Consider the following 19,375-nt stretch of genomic DNA (forward strand, 5'->3'; position numbering starts at 1 on the left):
AAATTCTATTTCAAATAAATGCTGTTCTTACCTTTTTTTTTCATCGAAAAATCCTGAAGAAAATGTATCGCCGTTTCTACAAAAATATTAAGCAGCACAACTGTTTTCAATATTAATAATAATAAGAAATGTTTCTCGAGCAGGAAATCAACATTTCTGAAGGATCATGTGACACTGACTGAAGTAATGATGCTGAAAATTCAGCTTTACAACAAATTATATTTTAAAATATATTCAAATAGAAAATTTCACACTATTACTGTTTTTACTGTATTTTTGTTAAAATAAATGCAGCCTTGTTGAGCAGAAGAGGCTTCTTTCAAAAACATTAAAAAAATCTTACCAATCAAACACTTTTGAACATTATACAATGCTAAGCTCCCAAAAAGTATGGACATTTAGACACATCTCTTAAATGATGACATTAATTTTTTCCTTTAAAATAAACCACACATTTTCTTATAGTTTTCCCTTCCTGTTCAGTTTTATTGAGAATGCTTTAAGATCATAGAGGAACACAGCATTAGAGAAACAACATCCTGAGAAATTAAAGTAAGTGGTTTTTGGTGTTGGCAAGGAGGTCTATTATACCTGGAGGAAGCTAGCCATTAGCATTCCCATTCATCTCAATGTCAGTTGCCTGGCTGGCGCAGGAGTCCCAAATGTTTTGAAATATTTGTGATTTAGGCCTATATGTTGCTTGCAAAACTTATAGCTACTTTTAAATATTTGTCAGTGGTTAAAGCTTCTTTTTTAACCCAAATGGTGTCGCTACAGCATATACCAGCAGGCGCTAACTGAAATATGCTAACTAGCTGAACCCTAAAAACTGTTTCTGCCACATCTATATATGGCTGAAATGGTAGTGTGCTAGTATGCTATTCCGAATTATGCCTCTTACGTACTGTATGCGAGAGCTTTATAACTCAAACTGGAATGCAAAAAGGAAGTATACAACCTAAATAAGCGGAAGGATGTGTTTTAAATAAAAAGTAAATACTTTTAAGGCACTGGAATCTTCTTTTCGGATAAAGAAAATGTGGTTCTTAATTCACTGTAGTGAGCCAAACTCTTCATTTTATATAACAAGAATATTTGGACATTTATAAAGGTTTCAATTTTATGCCGACTACATTTCTCCAGAAAGCAGCTTTTACGTTGAAATAAGATGGTTTCACATTACAAAATATTTATAGGAATGTATGAAAAAAAGTTTGCGGATGACTTGTATGTCCATATAAACAACAACAACAAAAAAACAATATATACTGAGGTGCATTCAGTAGTTTTTTAGCTAGCATTGACATCGCTGGTCTTTGTGTATTTTAAACGCTGCACTGCGTAAATTACACTGATAGTGAGTTTTACAGAGTGGTTTACACAGAGTAAACAAGCATCAGGCATCAAACAAGCAAGGGTATCACTACTCAGGATTTTCTCATCACCAAATCTTTTCAACTTATGTATGTCGTACCGATATTTACGCTTGTTTTGTTTTTGGTCTTTTCTGCTTCTTCAGCCGTAAGGTAGTGATTCTCCCATTTTTTTCTCACCGATAATAAGCGTTTCATTGGCTAATTTTCGTTTATCACATACACCGAACTACACCGCTACTAGTAATGTTATATCTGAGGCGGCAGCCATTAACGTTTGGTTTTACGGTACGGTCACATACCTTTGTACGGCGGAATTCAGCGGGCGAAATACCGTCATCTCCGTAGGAATCTAATGCAATCTGGAATTTTGTGTGAGGGACGTGTGAAGATGCGGTCACATTTCCAATATATCAGCAAAATGAATGAAGCGCAGCTCACACCGAATAATTTTCTAAAGTCATTTTCTGTCAATGCGGTGAATGAATCTACATGACCAACTTCAACCTGCAGCAAAATCTGCGTAGGGAAATCTTTCGCCTTCATGCGAATTCCTTCAGTCTTCTCATGTGAGTGTACACCAATCACCAAAGAAACTACCAAATGCACCTTTAAATGAAATTCTGCGCATTGTGGGCATTTGTTGATGTGACTAAACACAAAAGAGGAATGGAAAATGTGTAATTGTGAAGTATAATTCATGTCTGGAACACTATCGTTTAAAAACGGGCAATATCACATGAGCATGACCCAAACGTTTGGTCCTGAGTTCATAAATTAAACATGTGCATTTGATACTACTGCATTAGAGCGATTGAGCTTATGAGCTTTACACAATGTCCTTAACAAATACTGCATCCTGAGAGCAAACCATTGGTAAGCACAACAACACACTGATGTCCAGAGTTTCAGAGGTGACCCTCAGAAAAGATCAGCCGAATACATTTAGAAAGGACGACGAATGCTCGTACAGATGTAAAGGAAGGGAATAAGACGGTTTGTCTCATGTGTTTCTCATAAGTTCACATTTCTGACAGGAACAAGAACAGTCTGTTGGGAAACTCATTGTTCACAAGCACTTTATTTCCCAATGCCAAACTCTCAGTTGGGGTCTTCTCTGTTGAAGAAGGGGTCGATTGAACAAGGCATGCTGAAAGCTGTTTGTGGTCAGTGCCTAAAGAACAGGGATATCCCACAAGTCCCAGTGGAAGCTCACAGTCTGTGTTTAAGGCAATAGTGTGGGGCCTCAAATTGGCGGCACAGGGGATGGCCTTGCACCCTGAAAAATCACAATACAAAATCTGTGAATTGCCCAACCAAAAAGCTTTGATCATCTGTAGAAACATGTCGCAAACCTCTCACCATGTATATGGGCTTCAAATGGAGGTCAGTGCTTTCTGCAGACCACCTGCTGGAGGTGTAACTCGCTTTCCGCTGCAACAATTGGCAGCTTGTTTGATAGGTGGTAGTTGATCAGGTGACTGATGCTCTCAAAAAGCATGTCTTTAGTCCGAACCTAATGGAAATCGAAAAAGTTCATGTAAGGAAAATGTGAACTGTTGTGGTTTAAGTGTTTTCATAATTGGTTTGATGGTCCAAAGTTTGATTAGTATGTATGAAACCCCCCTAAAACTGAGCTTGAAACATCACTCACGACTCCTTCGGGATCCACCAGCAGCAGATGTTTGGGAAGCCCACATTGCATCCCAGTCAGCACATATTGGCCTGGGTTAGTGGCGCTGTCCCGCACCAGGAAATCTCCATCTCGGCCCAGCAGATTCTCTGCGTCCCTGCGGCTCATGCGGCCGTGGTACCACATCTCCCGCCGGAGCTGGTCCTCTGTGGGTGCGACGGGGGCCCGGCGTCGCGGGGGACTCGGCCACTTGTCCTCCAGTACGCAAACTCCACTAGCCTCATGTAGACGCAGAGCGTCCTCAAATGGCCCTGTGAGGTCAAGAACAGTACATTTTGTAGAATTAAATGAGTTTTATGCATTACTCTTCTTAAGATAAATCAATATCAGTCATTTGCAGCGGACTCACTCATATCAAAAATGTCTTTCTTCGGGCTCTCGGGTCTATGTCCTCCTTGGGAGTCCATTGAAGCCTCCATGTTGTCCAGATTCTGAGTGTTTACGTACAGGTGTTCCTCGTAATCGCGGCTGCCAGGAGGACGACCGTCTGCTCGTAGGTAACCATCGGAAGTCAAACCTACAGAAGATAAATGTAAAAAAAAAATAAAGAAAATAAAATGTTTACTAAATAACACCACAGTTAGAAGGGAAAATGTGGAATATCGGGCTTTGTAAGTGGCTCAGAAATCACTTCTGGCACCTTTAATATGTTAAAAAGCAACAAAAATCTACAAAATGTCACAAGAGTAACATAATACTGCTAATTAACCACCAGGCGTCTCACTTGAGCTGCTGTTGTTTTCAGTGTCCCAGTGCACTTCATAACACAAGTGGGCGGCTGGGAGGCTGCAAGCATCTCTTTTGGCCGGTGACCCTGTCTGAAAGATTAATTGTTATATTTTAGAATTAGAATTTTTATTATTATATATTATAATACATTATAAAATACAGTAGATATATATATATTCTCTAATAAAACATCTTATACACTATGTTTCTTCTTCAAAGTATATTGTCATTAGTGCTGATATATTTTAACTGGGGAAAAAAAGAGAAACCACTTTTTTTTTTTTTCAGTGCAGAAGGTACTTAAAGCAAATTATGATGGATGGTTTGACAGGGCAGGTTAAAGAGGTCAAAGGTTTCGAAAGGTCAAGTCAGTTTAGAAATAATCATTGATGAATGAAAAATTGCTCATTTCTAACAAATAGCATATGGGCTTTCAGCTTAGAATACTGAATTGTGCTGTACTGACAAACAGCTATTTGCCTGACACAATTAGCTTTATGCTAATACCACTCACGGAAGTGGACGTTTATTTAAAAAGGCCAATTTTAGGAACTTCTCTCCACAAACCACAAATGTCATGCTGTTCACAACACAAACCAAATCAGCAATAAAAATCTGGTAACACTTTAGTTTAGGGTCCAATTCTCACTAACTAGTTGCTTATTAGCATGCATATTACTAGGATATTGGCTGTTTATTAGTACTTATAAAGCAATGCCTTGTTCTGCATGACCATAATCTACATACCCAAGTCCTACCGAATACCGAAATTTAACAACTACCTTACTAACTATTAATAAGCAGTAATTAGAAGTTTATTGAGGCAAAAGTCATAGTTAATAGTTAGTTATTAGTGAAAATTGGACCCTAATCTAAAGTGTGACCAAAAATCCACATCCATTTATAATAAAGTCTATTATTTTACCTGAGCGGTTTTGCTCTGTGGTTGTGTATGGACGTGACCCAGTAGGCCCGCAGGAGGCCTGAGCCTAGAGTCCACCACTCCCCCAAGGGGAGGCTCCTTCCCTGGGATGCTGTTGTAGTAATCGTGCTCAGATGATTCCTCATCATCCCCCCACGCCGACTCTTCTGTTCGTATAATCCTAAACATTAAATAAAGCTATTTAGCATGTTTGTGCATTAACATATTAGAGATCAGTGAAAAGGTAATTATATATTTAATTAATTTTGTGCGAGGGTGAACGATTTCGCAACGGGTTCAAGTTGATCACATGAATTTGGAAATGACTTCTGTGTGAGTAGTGTTTCATACATCACTACACTATTGACAATGGACAATTTTTTTTCAGCAAAATTTCACTCATGTGATCACACCTTTAGAGTTTCATGTTGTTAGCTTAGCAACATGCTAACAGTACATAGACAGAGCTATTTTCTATGTAGAGCGGTTCACATGAAGTGACATCAGTTCCATTTCAGTTACAGTAGGATCCTGTCTATGTAGGGAAGTAGACCACTCACAGCTTATATTAAAGACAAGAAAGCGCATGTAACAAAAATGATTTAAAACAGAACAAATTGAAAGAAATGATCCATTACTGAAGTGACACTGAGCAGTCTTGTGGTTTCTGAGAGCCCCTTAAATAAATTTAGCTTTAAATAACGGCCTGCAATCAAAACAGGATGGCTATATGAAACACAAGCCATGCGTATTCTGTTTCAACCTTGTGAAAACTGTTCAGAGCTGAAGCTTAACAGTGACTGCAGGTAAAATGATGGAGGAACTACTGTCATTTTCATGTTTTGATACATCCAGAAGCCCAAACAAACAATAGGCCTATGGTTCAAGGGAAATTATGTGAATCTCACCTTTCCATGGTGGGAATGGCTTTGGGTGGGCTGTGTAGGTACTGTTTGAACTGCAGTTCGAATGCCTGGCCGATGGTACTGATCACATTCTGGGCAAGACCATCAGAGCACTCCAGGATGTGACACGCTAGAGGGATGAGAACAAGGTAACATTATGCATATGTGCGAAATCTAGCCAAAATAATCAGTTACACAAACAAAAGTGAGGGAAAATCAATGAGAAATGGAATTGGGGACATGACGCGAGCGAGAATCAAACCCATATCTCCCAAACAAGCACCACAGCTCAACATATAACTGCATAATATGCTTACACAATAAAATGAAATATAAAATAAAAAAATAAAAATACCTCTTTGATTAACAGGGTCTTTAGCCACATAGGCGACGTAATCGGGTGTATCCTGTAATGCATGAAGAAATCGGAGTCAGAATCGAGTGGCAATTTTTAATGGGGAGAGAAATGATACGAGCTGAAAGAAGAGGCCTGAAACAGTAAATTTTAGTAAATTGTATTTTAGAGGTCTTACCGAGTCTCCACCAGAGGCGAAAGATATGGACTGCATAGGGTGATGGGCAATCACCTACATAAAGACATGAAAATGAGAAAGTGTGATGTCTGCATCAATTCAAATAGTCAGTACTTATTAGTATTAATCAAAAATTACAATAAAATAAAAACAAACAAACAGTGTTAGGGAAAAGTATGCAAAGCTTAAAGGGACAATATCTATTTAAATAAATATCTATCCAATGATATCATTTATAATTTAATCAAAGCCCTAACTGTCTGGCACAAAACACTTAAAAGTTTTGATGAATTAACTCAATTAGTCAAACTTTGACAAATTTATAACTTGGAAAGCTTGAAAACATCCTAATTTAAGCAATTAAAGGATTAGTCATTTCCTGATAATTTACTCACCCCGTGTCATCCAAGATGTTTATGTCTTTCTTTCTTCAGTCAAAAAGAAATTAAGGTTTTTGAGGAAAACATTCCAGGATTTTTCTCCATATACAGTAGTGGACTTCAGTCCAAATTGCAGTTTCAGTGCAGTTTCAAAGGGCCTCAAAATTTCTTTTTTAGAAAATGACCGATCGTTTCGCTAAATAAGACCCTTATTTCTATATGGAGAAAAATCCTGGAATGTTTTCCTCAAAAAACTTAATTTCTTTTCAACTGAAGAAAGAAAGACATAAACATCTTGGATGACATGAGGGTGAGTAAATTATCAGGGAATTTTAATTCTGAAGTGAACTAATCCTTTAAGTCAAAACATAGAAAAGAATAGCATAACTCTACTACAGTACTGCACAGGAACTTGAAACAAATCTGAATCTGTTCATTTACATGAATCATTAGATGAACTGATTCACTAAAATGAATCAAACTTTCCAAAGCTACACAAGTGAGAAAAGGCAGTTTAGAAATGTTTATTATAGTACATCTGCTTGATCATTTGTAAAGCTGCAGTCATGCTACTGAAAAATGTAGTTTTGTAGAGTTACTATAACTTCCTAACACCGTATAGGAATGGTAAATCGGTTGAGGGTGAGGCTGCTATGATTTGAGGGGTTATCCTATGTGAAAGGAGCTAGAAGGCCGACCTGTCGCGTGGTGGGGACAAGTAGACTCAAGCCATCAATGGAGATGTTGACGCCGATGCTCATTCCAGCGAAACGTAGGTTACTCTTCCCCATAATAGACTGGAGGGCTTTGTTGGTGGTCTAAAATGGGCAGCAAAACAAGCATTTGGATATCACTACATTTCCTTTGATTTGTGCTTAATAAAAGAAAAAAAATGCAATTTGCTCTTACTTTCTTCTTCCAGGCAGCTTTTCCTCCAGGTACAGCTTCACACAACCTGTTGATGGCCTCCCTGTGTTCACACACACACACACACACACACACACACACACACACACACACACACACACACACACACATTTACAAAGAGAAAGAGCACTATTAGAGAGATATTACCAGATCTCACAATCTCACATACCCGGAAAACCCACAAAAAACAATTTCCCTTGTGTTTCAGTGCAACCGCCGTGTGAAAATAAATAAGTAACGAGTCTGAGCCTAAGAATAATGCTTATTCAAATATTGAAAGTGTATTGTTAGGGTAATAAATAAACAGAGCAAAGCAAAACAATAAATCATGGAGAGCACAATCTCAAAATAATAAAATTAAATAAAATAAAATTAAAACAGAACACCTGAGTTAAATTGTTTCTTTAATTGTTTTAGCCAAAACCAAACCAAAACAACCAAAACAAAAATCACACAAAACAAAATACAACACAAATTGTAAAATTGTAACCAAAATGCACTAAAACAACCCTAACACTTTTAACAGTTTTAGGAATAGTAGTAGTGATGGATGCCTTAATACAACTAATACAACAAAACAAAAAAAAAGTGTAATTTGTGAAACCATTTCAATAGCTGTGAAGAGTTTGGCAGAGGGGCATCATGGGTTGTGAGGTCAACATCGGACAAAGTGACTTCGAAACACCAGCATGCTATCAAATAACCCATTAATATTTAAAAGAACCAACTGTCCCAGCAAAGGACTTTTCAGGGAATTTATCCAATAAATGTTATAGGATATGCATTGCAAAGTGTGATTGTGACAATTTGCATTAGTGTGTTTGTATTGCAAGATTATGTGCCTGTGTGTGTTTTGCCTCTTTGTTCTTATTGAAATTGCTTCTAGGCCACACTATATGACAATGACAAATGAGAGAGCCCACCCACACTCCCTCTTTCCCCGGAGTGCTGCAAATCAGCTGATTTACAAGCCGTTCGTTTCTGCTGCAAAGTAGATTCTGGCTAAATATGCAGCCTGTTCCAAGCATTCCCATTATAACCATTATAATGTCATAACAGACTACCGCTCTCTACTCAAAACAATCACTCTTCTCCAGTCCTCCTTGTTTATCAACTCTAACTCCACCCCATGCAATCTGCATCATCTTGGGCCCCAGAAGGCCTCCACAGTCATTAGTTGGAGTCGTTAATAATACATAGCTGTATCATTCCGTCTCCATCTCGCCTGTGCTATCTGCACTTTAGTCCGTTGTGGGCCATTGGGTTCGGGTTACTGCTGATCGATGAGCAAGGGCAGGGAGAGGGACTCCACTGTTGCCCTCGGGAATCTGGAGCTCTGCCCCAACACCCCCTACAAGAATGCACATGCTTGCATACATATAAATAAATATACACCTAATGCAAGCGTGCCGACACATGAATGCACACTTACGTATGTGCAAACACTGTTTGGTACACACAAAAAGTGAACCGCAAAGTGATAATCTATTGCTTTCATCTTAAGAAAAGCAACAGATAAAAGATAGAAAAAATAGACAAAAGCATGAAGCTCAGGCAATAGACAAAAGTATGAAGCTCAAGAAAGTGCATCCATCCATCATAAACGTACTCCACACAGCTCCGGGGGGTTAATAAAGGCCTTCTGAAGCGAAATACGGAAGGTGTAGGATGTAGCGTAAACTTTTTGAACTGCGAGAGGCGTTACACTTTCTTCATAAGTTGAATACGGAAGGCGGTCTGGTTGAAGCTAGGTATTTTACTTTATAGCTTGTAAATATGGATATTTTCTTTACACAAACACATTGTTTCACTTCAGAAGGCCTTTATTAACCCCCCGGAGCCGTGTGGAGTACGCTTATGATGGATGGTTGCACTTTCTTAAGCTTCAAACTCATTGGTCCCATTCACTGCCATTATAAAGCTTGATTGCACCAGGATATTTATTAATATAACTCCGATTGTGTTCATCAGAAAGAAGAAAGTCAAATACACCTAGGATGGCTTGAGGGGGAGTAAATCTTGGGGTAATTTTCATTTCAGAGTGACAGCAGCCTAATAAACTAGTTGCTGTGATGTCTGTCATTAAAGAACAAATGTAACAGGGATAACTGCAGCTTTCTTTAATAAGGATTAATCTATATTTAATTTATAATTTATGCAGTGAAGACTGTAAAGTGTTTGATAACTTTATTAAGTTTCTGTTAGACGGGTAGGAAGGCCACAGGTAAATATGACATTTATTATAATGGGTTTATGTGAAGATTGTTTTAAGTTCACTTAAATTAAAAGTTATTTTTAAAGACTAATAAATGTTGAAATCGATAGCTTTTAGTTATATTGTAATGTTGTATGTCTATAAATAATGTTTAAAAAAATCAATTTCATAGAGACATCAGTACCTGTATTAGAATCAGTGATACTGGCCTTCATTCATAAAAAGATATTAAACAAAATATTTAAAATATGCTGCCTTTCAGTTGTTTCTTTGGAGATATTATTACAATATAAAAATTTTAAAAACTCCAATGTTTTAAATTGCGATTAATTACAGAAAAAATGTGTGATTAATTAGTTATTTTTTGTATAGATTGACAGCACTAATATATATACATAACCAAACTAAACTAAATCATGGAGGGTGAGGTATTTGTCACAAAATGTTATGCTTAAAACGATCTAGGTTCAGTGCAATCCAAACAAAAACCACTTTACCTTGTGACTTGTGTCCTAGTGCTGAAGTCCAAAGATCTCATTGATTTCAGAACCTCAATGCAGCCCATGTACTGCCAATAAAAAAAGACACAAAATGACACACATTATTTTCATTATACTTAATTAGTTTTAATTTCCCAGAGGTCATCATTGCTTCATGGAAATATGTATCTAATTCTTGTTGGCAAGAGCCAGAGTCCATGATGTAGATACTGAAAACAAGAGCAACAATTGTCTCTCTCTCTCACACGCACACACACATACACACACACAAGGATGATTAAACTGCACAATAACAGCAGCAGGGTGCACACAGCATTGTATATGCGCCTTTAGCATAACGGCGCATAATCACAGATAAATACTAAACATATAATTTGAGCAAGACAGCTTGTTCTTGGCGGTTCTGAAAAAGACAACATAATAGCTGTGCTGGGGAAGGTAATTACTGCGAAGTGTGAGGAGATTGACGGCAATAACCACATCATGACTGGTGGGGGTGGACTGGATAAGAGGTATTACTGCAGTCTGGCCCTTCTGGGACGTGGAAAGTGCTCTGATGAAGGTGTAGGGAAATATCTATTCGGCAGTTAGTCACTAATGCGTTCAAAAGGGTCGCAGGCACATAGCGCAAAATGCCAACCCCCACACTGACAGTGCGACATATGTCTGAATAAAGGAGTTTGTGGTTACGGATGCTTCTAGAGGGTAATCGCAGATCATTTTTGTTGTCTTAGGCTGGGGTAAAGGATTTCGGAGGCCTACGCCTACCTACCCAAAGCACAGATCATGTGGCCTATGGTTGAGTCAAAATGGTTACCCTAGTTATGACAGTTAGAAACTTAAGATGGACTAAATCTCCAGCTTAAAGGGTAGTTCACCCAATCAGGAAAAGTCTGTCACCTCACCCTCATGTCATTCCAAAGCTGCATGACTTTCTTTCTTCTGCAGAACACAAAAGAAGATATTTCGAAAAATGCTGGGAACAAAACAACATTGGAGCCCATTGATGTCCAGTTTATGGATGGAGAAAAAACACTTTTTTGTTCCATAGAACATAAGAAGTCATACAAGTTTGTGAGGTATATAAATAATGACAGAATTTTACATTTTGGGCAAACTATACCTTTAAGACACTAGTTCTAAGTGTTTTTGTCAAGTCAACATCCTCTGTGTTTTCTTCTTCAACAAATACAAGAGTGCTTTGGGGAAGTCCCAAAGTACTGATTATGACCTTAAAACTGTTCTGTATGAATATAAATCAGTCCCTCTTACACTGTATTCACGTTTCTGCAATCACTCCTTTTCTCTTAAAGGGAGAGTACACTCAAAAATGAAAATTCTCTAATGTACTCACTCTCATGTTGTTCCAAACCTATATGACTGTCTTTTTTCTGTGGAACACAAAAAGTAGTTATTTTGAAGAACTATTTGCCTTTACAACCAAAGACTTCAAAACAACATTGGACCCCAATGACTTTTAATATATTGACCAAAAAAAACAACACTGAGATATATTCAAAATGTCTTTGTATTCCACAGAAGAAAGACAGTCGTACAGGTGAGAAAATTAGATTTTTCATTTTTGGGGTGTACTGTCCCTTTAAGGTATATTTAAGTTTTTTTTTATACATATCAAGGGTATATATCTTGACACCTGCCCATTTCTATCTAAGCAAGCTACTGCAGACATCTTAACTACATTAGTCAGCAGCGGGAAATGTTCAATCAGTGTAATGAATCTTCTTCCTTTTCTTTTACGGCATCTCTCTTGCTTCCTCTCTTTCTCAAAGATCTTATTGTTGGCCAACATGCTGTTTGATAAATGAACGCTCTCCCTACAGCAAAAACTCACTTTCATCAAAACAGTAGTCTATAAAATGTTCCCATGAAATTAAATTAGTACAAGCTCAAAAAATGTATGCTTCCACAACTGACATAGTGTCTTCATAGTGTCAGAACATATATATTTATACTGTTTACTGCTATTTTTAATAGAGGGTGGTGGCACAGGAAATGTTTGCACTAGAGGAAATGACTAGTGAGGTTTATTCTTCCTATATATTAGATATATAAGAGGTGAAACAAAATCTGTGGGAAAAATTTCTGTTCCTTGTAGTCTTTTGTTCTTAGAAAGTTTGTCATCTAGGAATAACACAAATTAGTCTAAGTTTGAAACAAATTCCTATTCACCCATGGAAATGCATATTATATATTTTTAAAAATTAAATGCTTTTACGTAGCTAACGGCTAGCTAGTTAGTTTTAGCCAAACTAAAATCTAAAATTTATTTGTGGTGTACCAACATGCCACTGTGTTATTTGGCTAACAGCCCCCTTCCATGCCTGTTTCCTCTGCTACACATGTGATACAAATGACTGTGATTAAAAGTAATTGAATAAACGAATGAATGGTGCCTGTGTAATGCAATTACGGAGCGTGCGCAGGCCCAGTCTGGGTTGTTGGAGAGAGGTGGGGTGGATGAGTGCAAGGGCGGAGGGGTAAGAAACTGGGTTGAGAGAGGATCGCTGTCATTGACGTCAAATAGTCTGCCAACATTTATAACCCTTGATTGACCAAGATGCAGCCCAGAGCTGAAGATATTGGCTTATATCCACAGCATCTACCAAACTGCAAGTAGTTGTTACTGGTTAGCCTACACTATGTTTTGTCTAAGAGGAATTTGTCTATTTCAACAATACAAACTAAGTAAACAATGAATCAAGAGTATTGGAAATACATTTTTAATGTTTATAAATTGAACACGAGCTTTAAAAAGTCAAATTGAACAGCCCGCCTTTATATTAGCATGCTATGCTGCTAATTTTAATTGCAATTTCATTATTATTCCTAAGATATGTGCATATATGAACCCGAATTGATCCCAAAAGGGAAATTTGGGAATTGCTCAAATGTCAATCCTGGGATCAAATATAAATTTTGTGAACAGCCATCACTCATATTGAGTCATAAACAATGAGCCACCCTCCACCTCCCTTCAGTTCTAGTTTAGTTGTTTACATCTGCAGTTTGTTTATCCACGCCTGCCCCCTGCCCTGACGCAGTCGCTGTACCACACAAAGCAATATATTTGGATTAAATTATATATTCCTCCTTTCTCCTCAAGCAATTGCACCCTGACATAACCAATATACTGCAGTGAACAGAACCCCATAAGCAGTTTTGCCTTAACTCAGCTTTTGAAAGGACAAGATATTGCAGTTGTTTATAAGCTGCAAGGGGAGTCAAATCTCTCTCTGCGTCTTCAGAGCAGCATAAGATGGTGCAATGAATGTAAATGAATGACTATCGATAACACCACATAGCAGCGTATTGACAATGCTGCAGACCTGCAAAATAACATTAGGCGGAAAGCATGTAGAGATTTTAAGATGATAAGCAGGGGACTCACCCTGACAATGTACGAAGCCCCCGTGCTGCTGATCTTTTTGTCTGGGTGTAACCACCCCTGTGAGGGCTTGTTGATGAAGCTTCCCTTCTGGGTGAAGTTATCTCCCAGCCATATTCCCTCCACCCTGGTCCTCCGGTTCATCCCGGTCCTGAAGCTCCCAGAGCCCCCTGGACTCCCCTCGGCGGCCCCTGCACTGGACTCTCTTGCACTTGCCCTCTGCCTCCTGGCGGCCTGTAGGGAACAGGGACCCACACAAACAGGGTCACAGGAGTTGAACACAGCTGCAAGACTTGCCACAGGACCACTGGGGGCAGTCGCCCCCCCAAAAGCTGCAGCAGGGGAACTATCGGTTGGAGGCGCCCTGCCGGATTCCTTGCTGGAATTGGAGCTGGAGCTGCTATTGGACGGGCTACGGCTGAGCAACGAGTTGGAAAACTTCCATTGGGGCATCTTGGGAATAAGCATGCAGAAGGTGGTGGTCCCGTCCTGCTCGCCATCCAGCCCGGGTGAGTCGGCCAGCACCTGGGCCGAAGGCGGAGGAAGGGCAGCGGTCTCCAGAGGTGGCAGCTCCAAGCCAGGTGCGGATGAGGAGGCCACCGGCGTGGCCACCACCTTCCCGCTCATGGCCAGGCTCTGCATCAGGTCGTCGGAGGAGGTCACAGAGTCGTTCCGGAAGCGGCCATACTTGGGCTTAAGTAGCATGCCCGGAGGAGCGGTCCAGAGCAGAGAGGACAGTGGGGGGAAGAGGGAGGGGAAGGGGGGATGGCAAGGGAAAGGGAAAAGGAAAGATGCAGTGGCGGTAAAGGAGAAATCCGCAAGGTTCTGTGCGGATTGAGTCTAGCCCTGCGTTCTCTCTCTCTCTCTCTGCTTTCTGACAGCTACTCTCTGTCCCTTACTGTGGCTTGCTTAATCCCTCCCTCTCTTCTTCATTCCCTCTCTCTCTCTCTTAGCTCAGCTTGCCCCCACTCTCTTGATGATGTCAGTGTTATGGTCTGTCTATTAGCCCTGCCCAACCCAGCTGCGTTCAGACAACATTAGCTAATGCACATCTGCCTGAGCACCTCCTTACAGCATCTTGCACTTATTATCCTACACTGACACGTACAAAGCCATTCAGTCCTTCAGCATTAGCCTAAGGTGATGTGTGCTGTTTTGAATGCTACAATACTTTATCCTGTCCCAGCTAAGTTTGATTCCTCCTGAAAGGTGTAAACACTGTGGCGCTATCAAAACATCACTATTTTTGAGCATCCTGACAACTAGCCTAAAACGACAACATTGGTGCGAGTTTGGCCGAGAAATAGCAGGTGTTTTTCCAGTTCTGTTTGGTGACGCTAGTAGCGCATAAATTACTGACTTCAACTCAAATGCCATGGGACCAAGGTTTGGCTGGTTAACATTGGACGGTTAAGCCCTGCTAGTGAATGTTGTAACTACACCATCTAGCTAGTCTCCGTGTTAGTTTTTCTTCAGTGAAATTCAGTGGGGTCCAATGTTGTTTGAGCCCCAACATTTTTCAAAATATTTTATTTCGTGTTCCACAGAAGAAAGCAGAAAACAAGGGTGAGTAAATTATGACAAAATAAAATATTCTTTTTCAGTTGAACTACCTCTTTATAAACATGAAATTACTTATATTTTCACTTATCTGCTGCCTTTTACAGTATTTCACAGATCAGGATAGTCACTAGTTAAAGGCTTTGGACTTTGCCAGTTAAGAAATTACCATTGGGATGAACTGGAATACCAGTGGATAGCTTTCTCTAAGATTAATAGACATCTGAAAATGAACAATTACACCAAAATAACAAGACCTACAGTATAGCTTGTTACACAGTGTACACATATGAGTACTCAAGATGTCAAGGCATCTTTTACACCAGTTAATATAGAATAATATAGAATACCTCACAACAGCATTACTTGCTTCTCCATCCAAACTGTGTTCTTCATATAGCTGCAGAATGGATAATATAACGATAGTTGAGACTTTATCTGGTCTCCTCTTGCTGTCGAAGTCAAGAAAACATCTGAGTTGTCACATTTACAGGACTTGCGCAAGACGTGGTGACTGCATGACAAATAGTCTCTTCCTTCTGCACTGACGTCACTTTTTTCGCAACTGCCCAAAAAGTAAATGCAAAGACTCCACAAGGCCAAATAAACAGGAAGCACTAAAATACTCTATATTCCGTTAACGTTGCCTATGTGTACAGACTATTTTGGTTAAAACCTCAGTTCTGTGGTGTTGACAAAGCCTCACGCTTGCTTCATGACTCACAAATGCTTTTTTTGTTTTTTTAATTTTCCTAAATCAACAGCTCTTGGGTGCCCCAAAGGTGTTGTGCAGAGATTTGGTTCTTTTTCCATTTGACACATGCGTTGCACGCCTAGCTGTGGTAATTTTAGCTTCAAGAATGGGGTCACCAGGACCATTTGCAATTAGTAAGAGTGCATGTGCAGGGTCACAGTCTGGATCAATATCTTTGTTAAAAGCAAAATCACAAAAGGTACATAAAAGCGGGAAAAGGAGAAAACAAGGCTATTTCACTCATTCACTGTCTGGTTCTCCTCTGGGAGCCATAAATGCTCAGTTCTAGAGCAATCTGACCCATTCTTCATATTTACCCTTATGTCAGCATTCCCTTAATTAAATAAGGGAGGTAAACGTGAAACGTGAACACTAAAATCAACAATGCGGTAGAACAGAGGTCTTCAACATGGGGTTCACCAAGGGCTACTGTGTGATCTTAAACTGCAAGATGCGTTTTTTTAAATAAGTGGGATCTTAAAAATAATTTTACAGCCCCAAAGAAGCATTTTGACATAATGGATATATTTAAACTGAAAAAAATAATCATTTAATTTGTTCATTATCCTGTTAAAAAGTTTACCTTTTCTCGGTTCTTAATATTGTGTATTGCCGACTCAAGCATTCAGAGTTGAAATCAACAAATTATTTTCTATAAAAATGTTTACTATTTTTTTTTTTTTTAATTTGATCTCTTATTTAAAAAACAACTGTTTATATAAATGCCTTTCTGAATAATTTTTTTTTTTTTTTTTAAATAAGAAAGTAAATGCATGATGAAAGTGGGGTTTGTAAACTTATGAGCGCAACTGTACATTAACATGGTACTAAACACATTTTATTATGTTAGGCCACTCAATTTTATATAAAACAAAACAAGGGATTTCCACTGTCTCTTTGGTCCTGAAAAACCTTTAGAACCCTGCACTAGAACATGTTTGACCGCTGTAGTTACAAACAAGGTCATTTTACCCAAACAAAAGACAAAGGTATTCACTGATTACAGCCCTTTCATTCAGCTAACTGTATATATTAACATAAAAATGGCAATTATGTGACTACATAAGAATATTCATGAATATACTGGAAAAAGTTTTTAGAAAAGTAAAAAAATCTGCATATACTACATTATTTCGTGCCAACGTGGAAAAGAACGTACTACTTTTAAATCTGATAAAAATATTCCTATTCAAATAGGTCACATGTACATAAATAGATCAGTGCCAGACAGCAGGTGACATGCACTGCGAGTTCATTACCCTCATCTGCTCGAACGTATTATCATGACATTAAACATCAAATTGTGGTCAATGTGGGTGCATGTGCTATTTTAATATTTGCTTTCTTAAAAAAATACCACCAAATAAAAATACATCTTCCACATGGCAGGCATATACCACATCCTCCTAAATCATTTGTAGCAGTCTATCACAAAATGCTATTACTAAATATATTCATGTAGAGAAAGTTTAAATATATACATGAAAGACAATCATACAGTAACTCACCAAAGCTAGTGCTGTCTGCTGTAGGTTGCAACGCCGGCCCTACACACATGCACCAAAAAAAAACATGCAAATGTATATATTTGAATGTAGAGGAAGGGTAAAAGCACGTAAGAGTCGACAGATGTGAAGTTTGAGCCCAAAGGGTGAGAGAAACCACTTGAACCACAGGCTAGAACCATGTGTCCTTGTTCAGGAACACACAGCATCATATAAACACACCTCCTGCAATGGCATGCCCAATCACGTTACTTATGTTCTGGTCTTATACACTTAACGCAAGTGTCAATATTTGTTAAGTTGCAAAATATGTAAACACTTTATAACTTTAAGTGTTCTCAAACATGAACATGATGATGACGGTGCTAAGTGTTGTCGAAAGGTGGCATGAAACCATTTGAAAAAAACTTTTAGCTCAGTGTGTCTGAGAGTATATTAAAAAGCATATTTAAATTCTAACAAGTAGACTGTGCTAAATATTGTATCATTAATATATGTACAAACACATTCCTCATTTGAATTCATAGCTTGAACAAAAGTTATTAGGTGTTATTTGTGAAACGGAAACTGTGTAATTCATTAACAAAAGAGTCACTGAAGTTAACCTTTAGCTAAAGCTCTAGCAAGTCCGAGTTGTTTTTTAAACAACAATAGAGTATAAAAAAAGGGCTCTGTGTTTAAAAAAAAAGTAGACTGATGATCACTGCACAACATGGCATCAAAAATACACTATGTACTGTATATTACTGCAACACAAAAGAGCGAGTCAGTTGTCATATAAACTGCTGACTAAAACATTAAGGGGTGAAAGGCAAACAATAAAGCAGCTTTCTGATGCCTTCTTAGCTTTGCCGTACTTGATTGTGTACTGCAACAATATGTGCTTGTTAAAAAGGTCACAGGAACACTGTGGTCAAATGAGCAGCCCTGACATTAAATGTTAAAGCATCTGAAAAAACGACGGCAACAAACTAAAGAAAAAAATGGTGCAAACCTCTGCCACCTCAAACAACTCATCCTAAAATGTGCCCTTTTTTATACTTTTAAATGGTCCAAAAAATAACTAACGCTGTCCATCTTTATAGTCTTTGGGTTTCATGCATTATCTAAGAATAAAGCTTGATACATAAAAACTACTTTGATTTTGTGAATTAACTACTTGGTGAAAAATGCGATGCTTACATTTTTGTTAAAGCACTTCTTTCATACAAAAGTTGCATCATGTTTTAAGCTTTTCTAGGTGGGTTAACTTTTAGTTATGTGTTTCCAATGTCATTCCTATGGGTGTTTTGCTCTTTGTAAACCGTATTTTGTGGATGTTTATGTCACATCATCCATTTCTAGCATCATTCCACATATCGTGTTAGGTTATTGGATTTGGTGGCTTTAAATGGTCATGACAGGACTTAGTTAGACCAAGTTAGTAAGCGATTTTTATCATACTTGTCTGATGTTAACAGATATAGGCCTGGTTTCACAGACAGGGCTTAGATTAAGCCAAGATTAGGCCTTAGTTTAAGGTATTTTTTTTTAAACATGCCTTAGAAAAAAACATTACTGGTGTGCATCTTGAGACAAAACAATGGCACTGACATATTTTAAGATATATCAGTGCAAGTTGCTTTCTCACACATTTTAGACTGGGACTTGCCTTAAGCCTTGTTTGTGAAACTGGGGGATAAAGTTTAGGTCTTGTGGCTGTACTCAAAACAGTGTGTTGTAATGTTTATTTCTCCATTGACCTCCATTGCAAATCTTTTTTTTTTTTTTTTTTTTTGAGGGACAGGCAAAATTGCTTTCTATAGAAAACCACAGCATATTGCGCTGATAACTTGAAATGAAATGTAAAATTTAAAAATATATTGGTTTATAATCTATTCGAAAAATTATGTGTAATTACAGAACACTATCATTTGCCATCGTTTGATCATCTGACAGGATAAATGTCAAAAGTGCTGTCAAAGACATTTTGG

General features: G+C 38.3%; 1 protein-coding gene across 3 annotated transcripts; it reads right to left on the bottom strand.

The window, feature by feature from the left end:
* Positions 1-454: 454 nt before the first annotated feature.
* On the bottom strand, positions 455-17,607 carry shc2 (SHC (Src homology 2 domain containing) transforming protein 2). 3 transcript variants are annotated; one of them, XM_051907209.1, is made up of 14 exons: positions 17,406-17,607; positions 13,587-13,817; positions 10,175-10,245; positions 7,445-7,505; positions 7,234-7,353; positions 6,156-6,209; positions 5,978-6,029; positions 5,626-5,752; positions 4,721-4,898; positions 3,791-3,884; positions 3,416-3,583; positions 3,028-3,317; positions 2,736-2,889; positions 455-2,652 (listed from the first exon to the last, which is right to left on the bottom strand). In XM_051907209.1, exons 2-13 carry the CDS (start codon positions 13,725-13,727, stop codon positions 2,761-2,763), a joined length of 1,485 nt encoding a protein of 494 aa, XP_051763169.1. In that variant the 5' UTR covers positions 13,728-13,817; positions 17,406-17,607; the 3' UTR covers positions 455-2,652; positions 2,736-2,760. The 3 variants fall into 3 exon arrangements, with proteins under 3 accessions (XP_051763169.1, XP_051763170.1, XP_051763168.1); XM_051907210.1 differs by lacking the exon at positions 17,406-17,607 and adding an exon at positions 15,494-15,601; XM_051907208.1 differs by lacking the exon at positions 17,406-17,607 and having other exon boundaries at positions 13,587-15,469.
* Between the last annotated feature and the right edge of the window lie 1,768 nt (positions 17,608-19,375).

The sequence above is a fragment of the Ctenopharyngodon idella genome, chromosome 10 (genome assembly GCF_019924925.1).
Source record: "Ctenopharyngodon idella isolate HZGC_01 chromosome 10, HZGC01, whole genome shotgun sequence".
Lineage (NCBI taxonomy): Eukaryota > Metazoa > Chordata > Actinopteri > Cypriniformes > Xenocyprididae > Ctenopharyngodon > Ctenopharyngodon idella.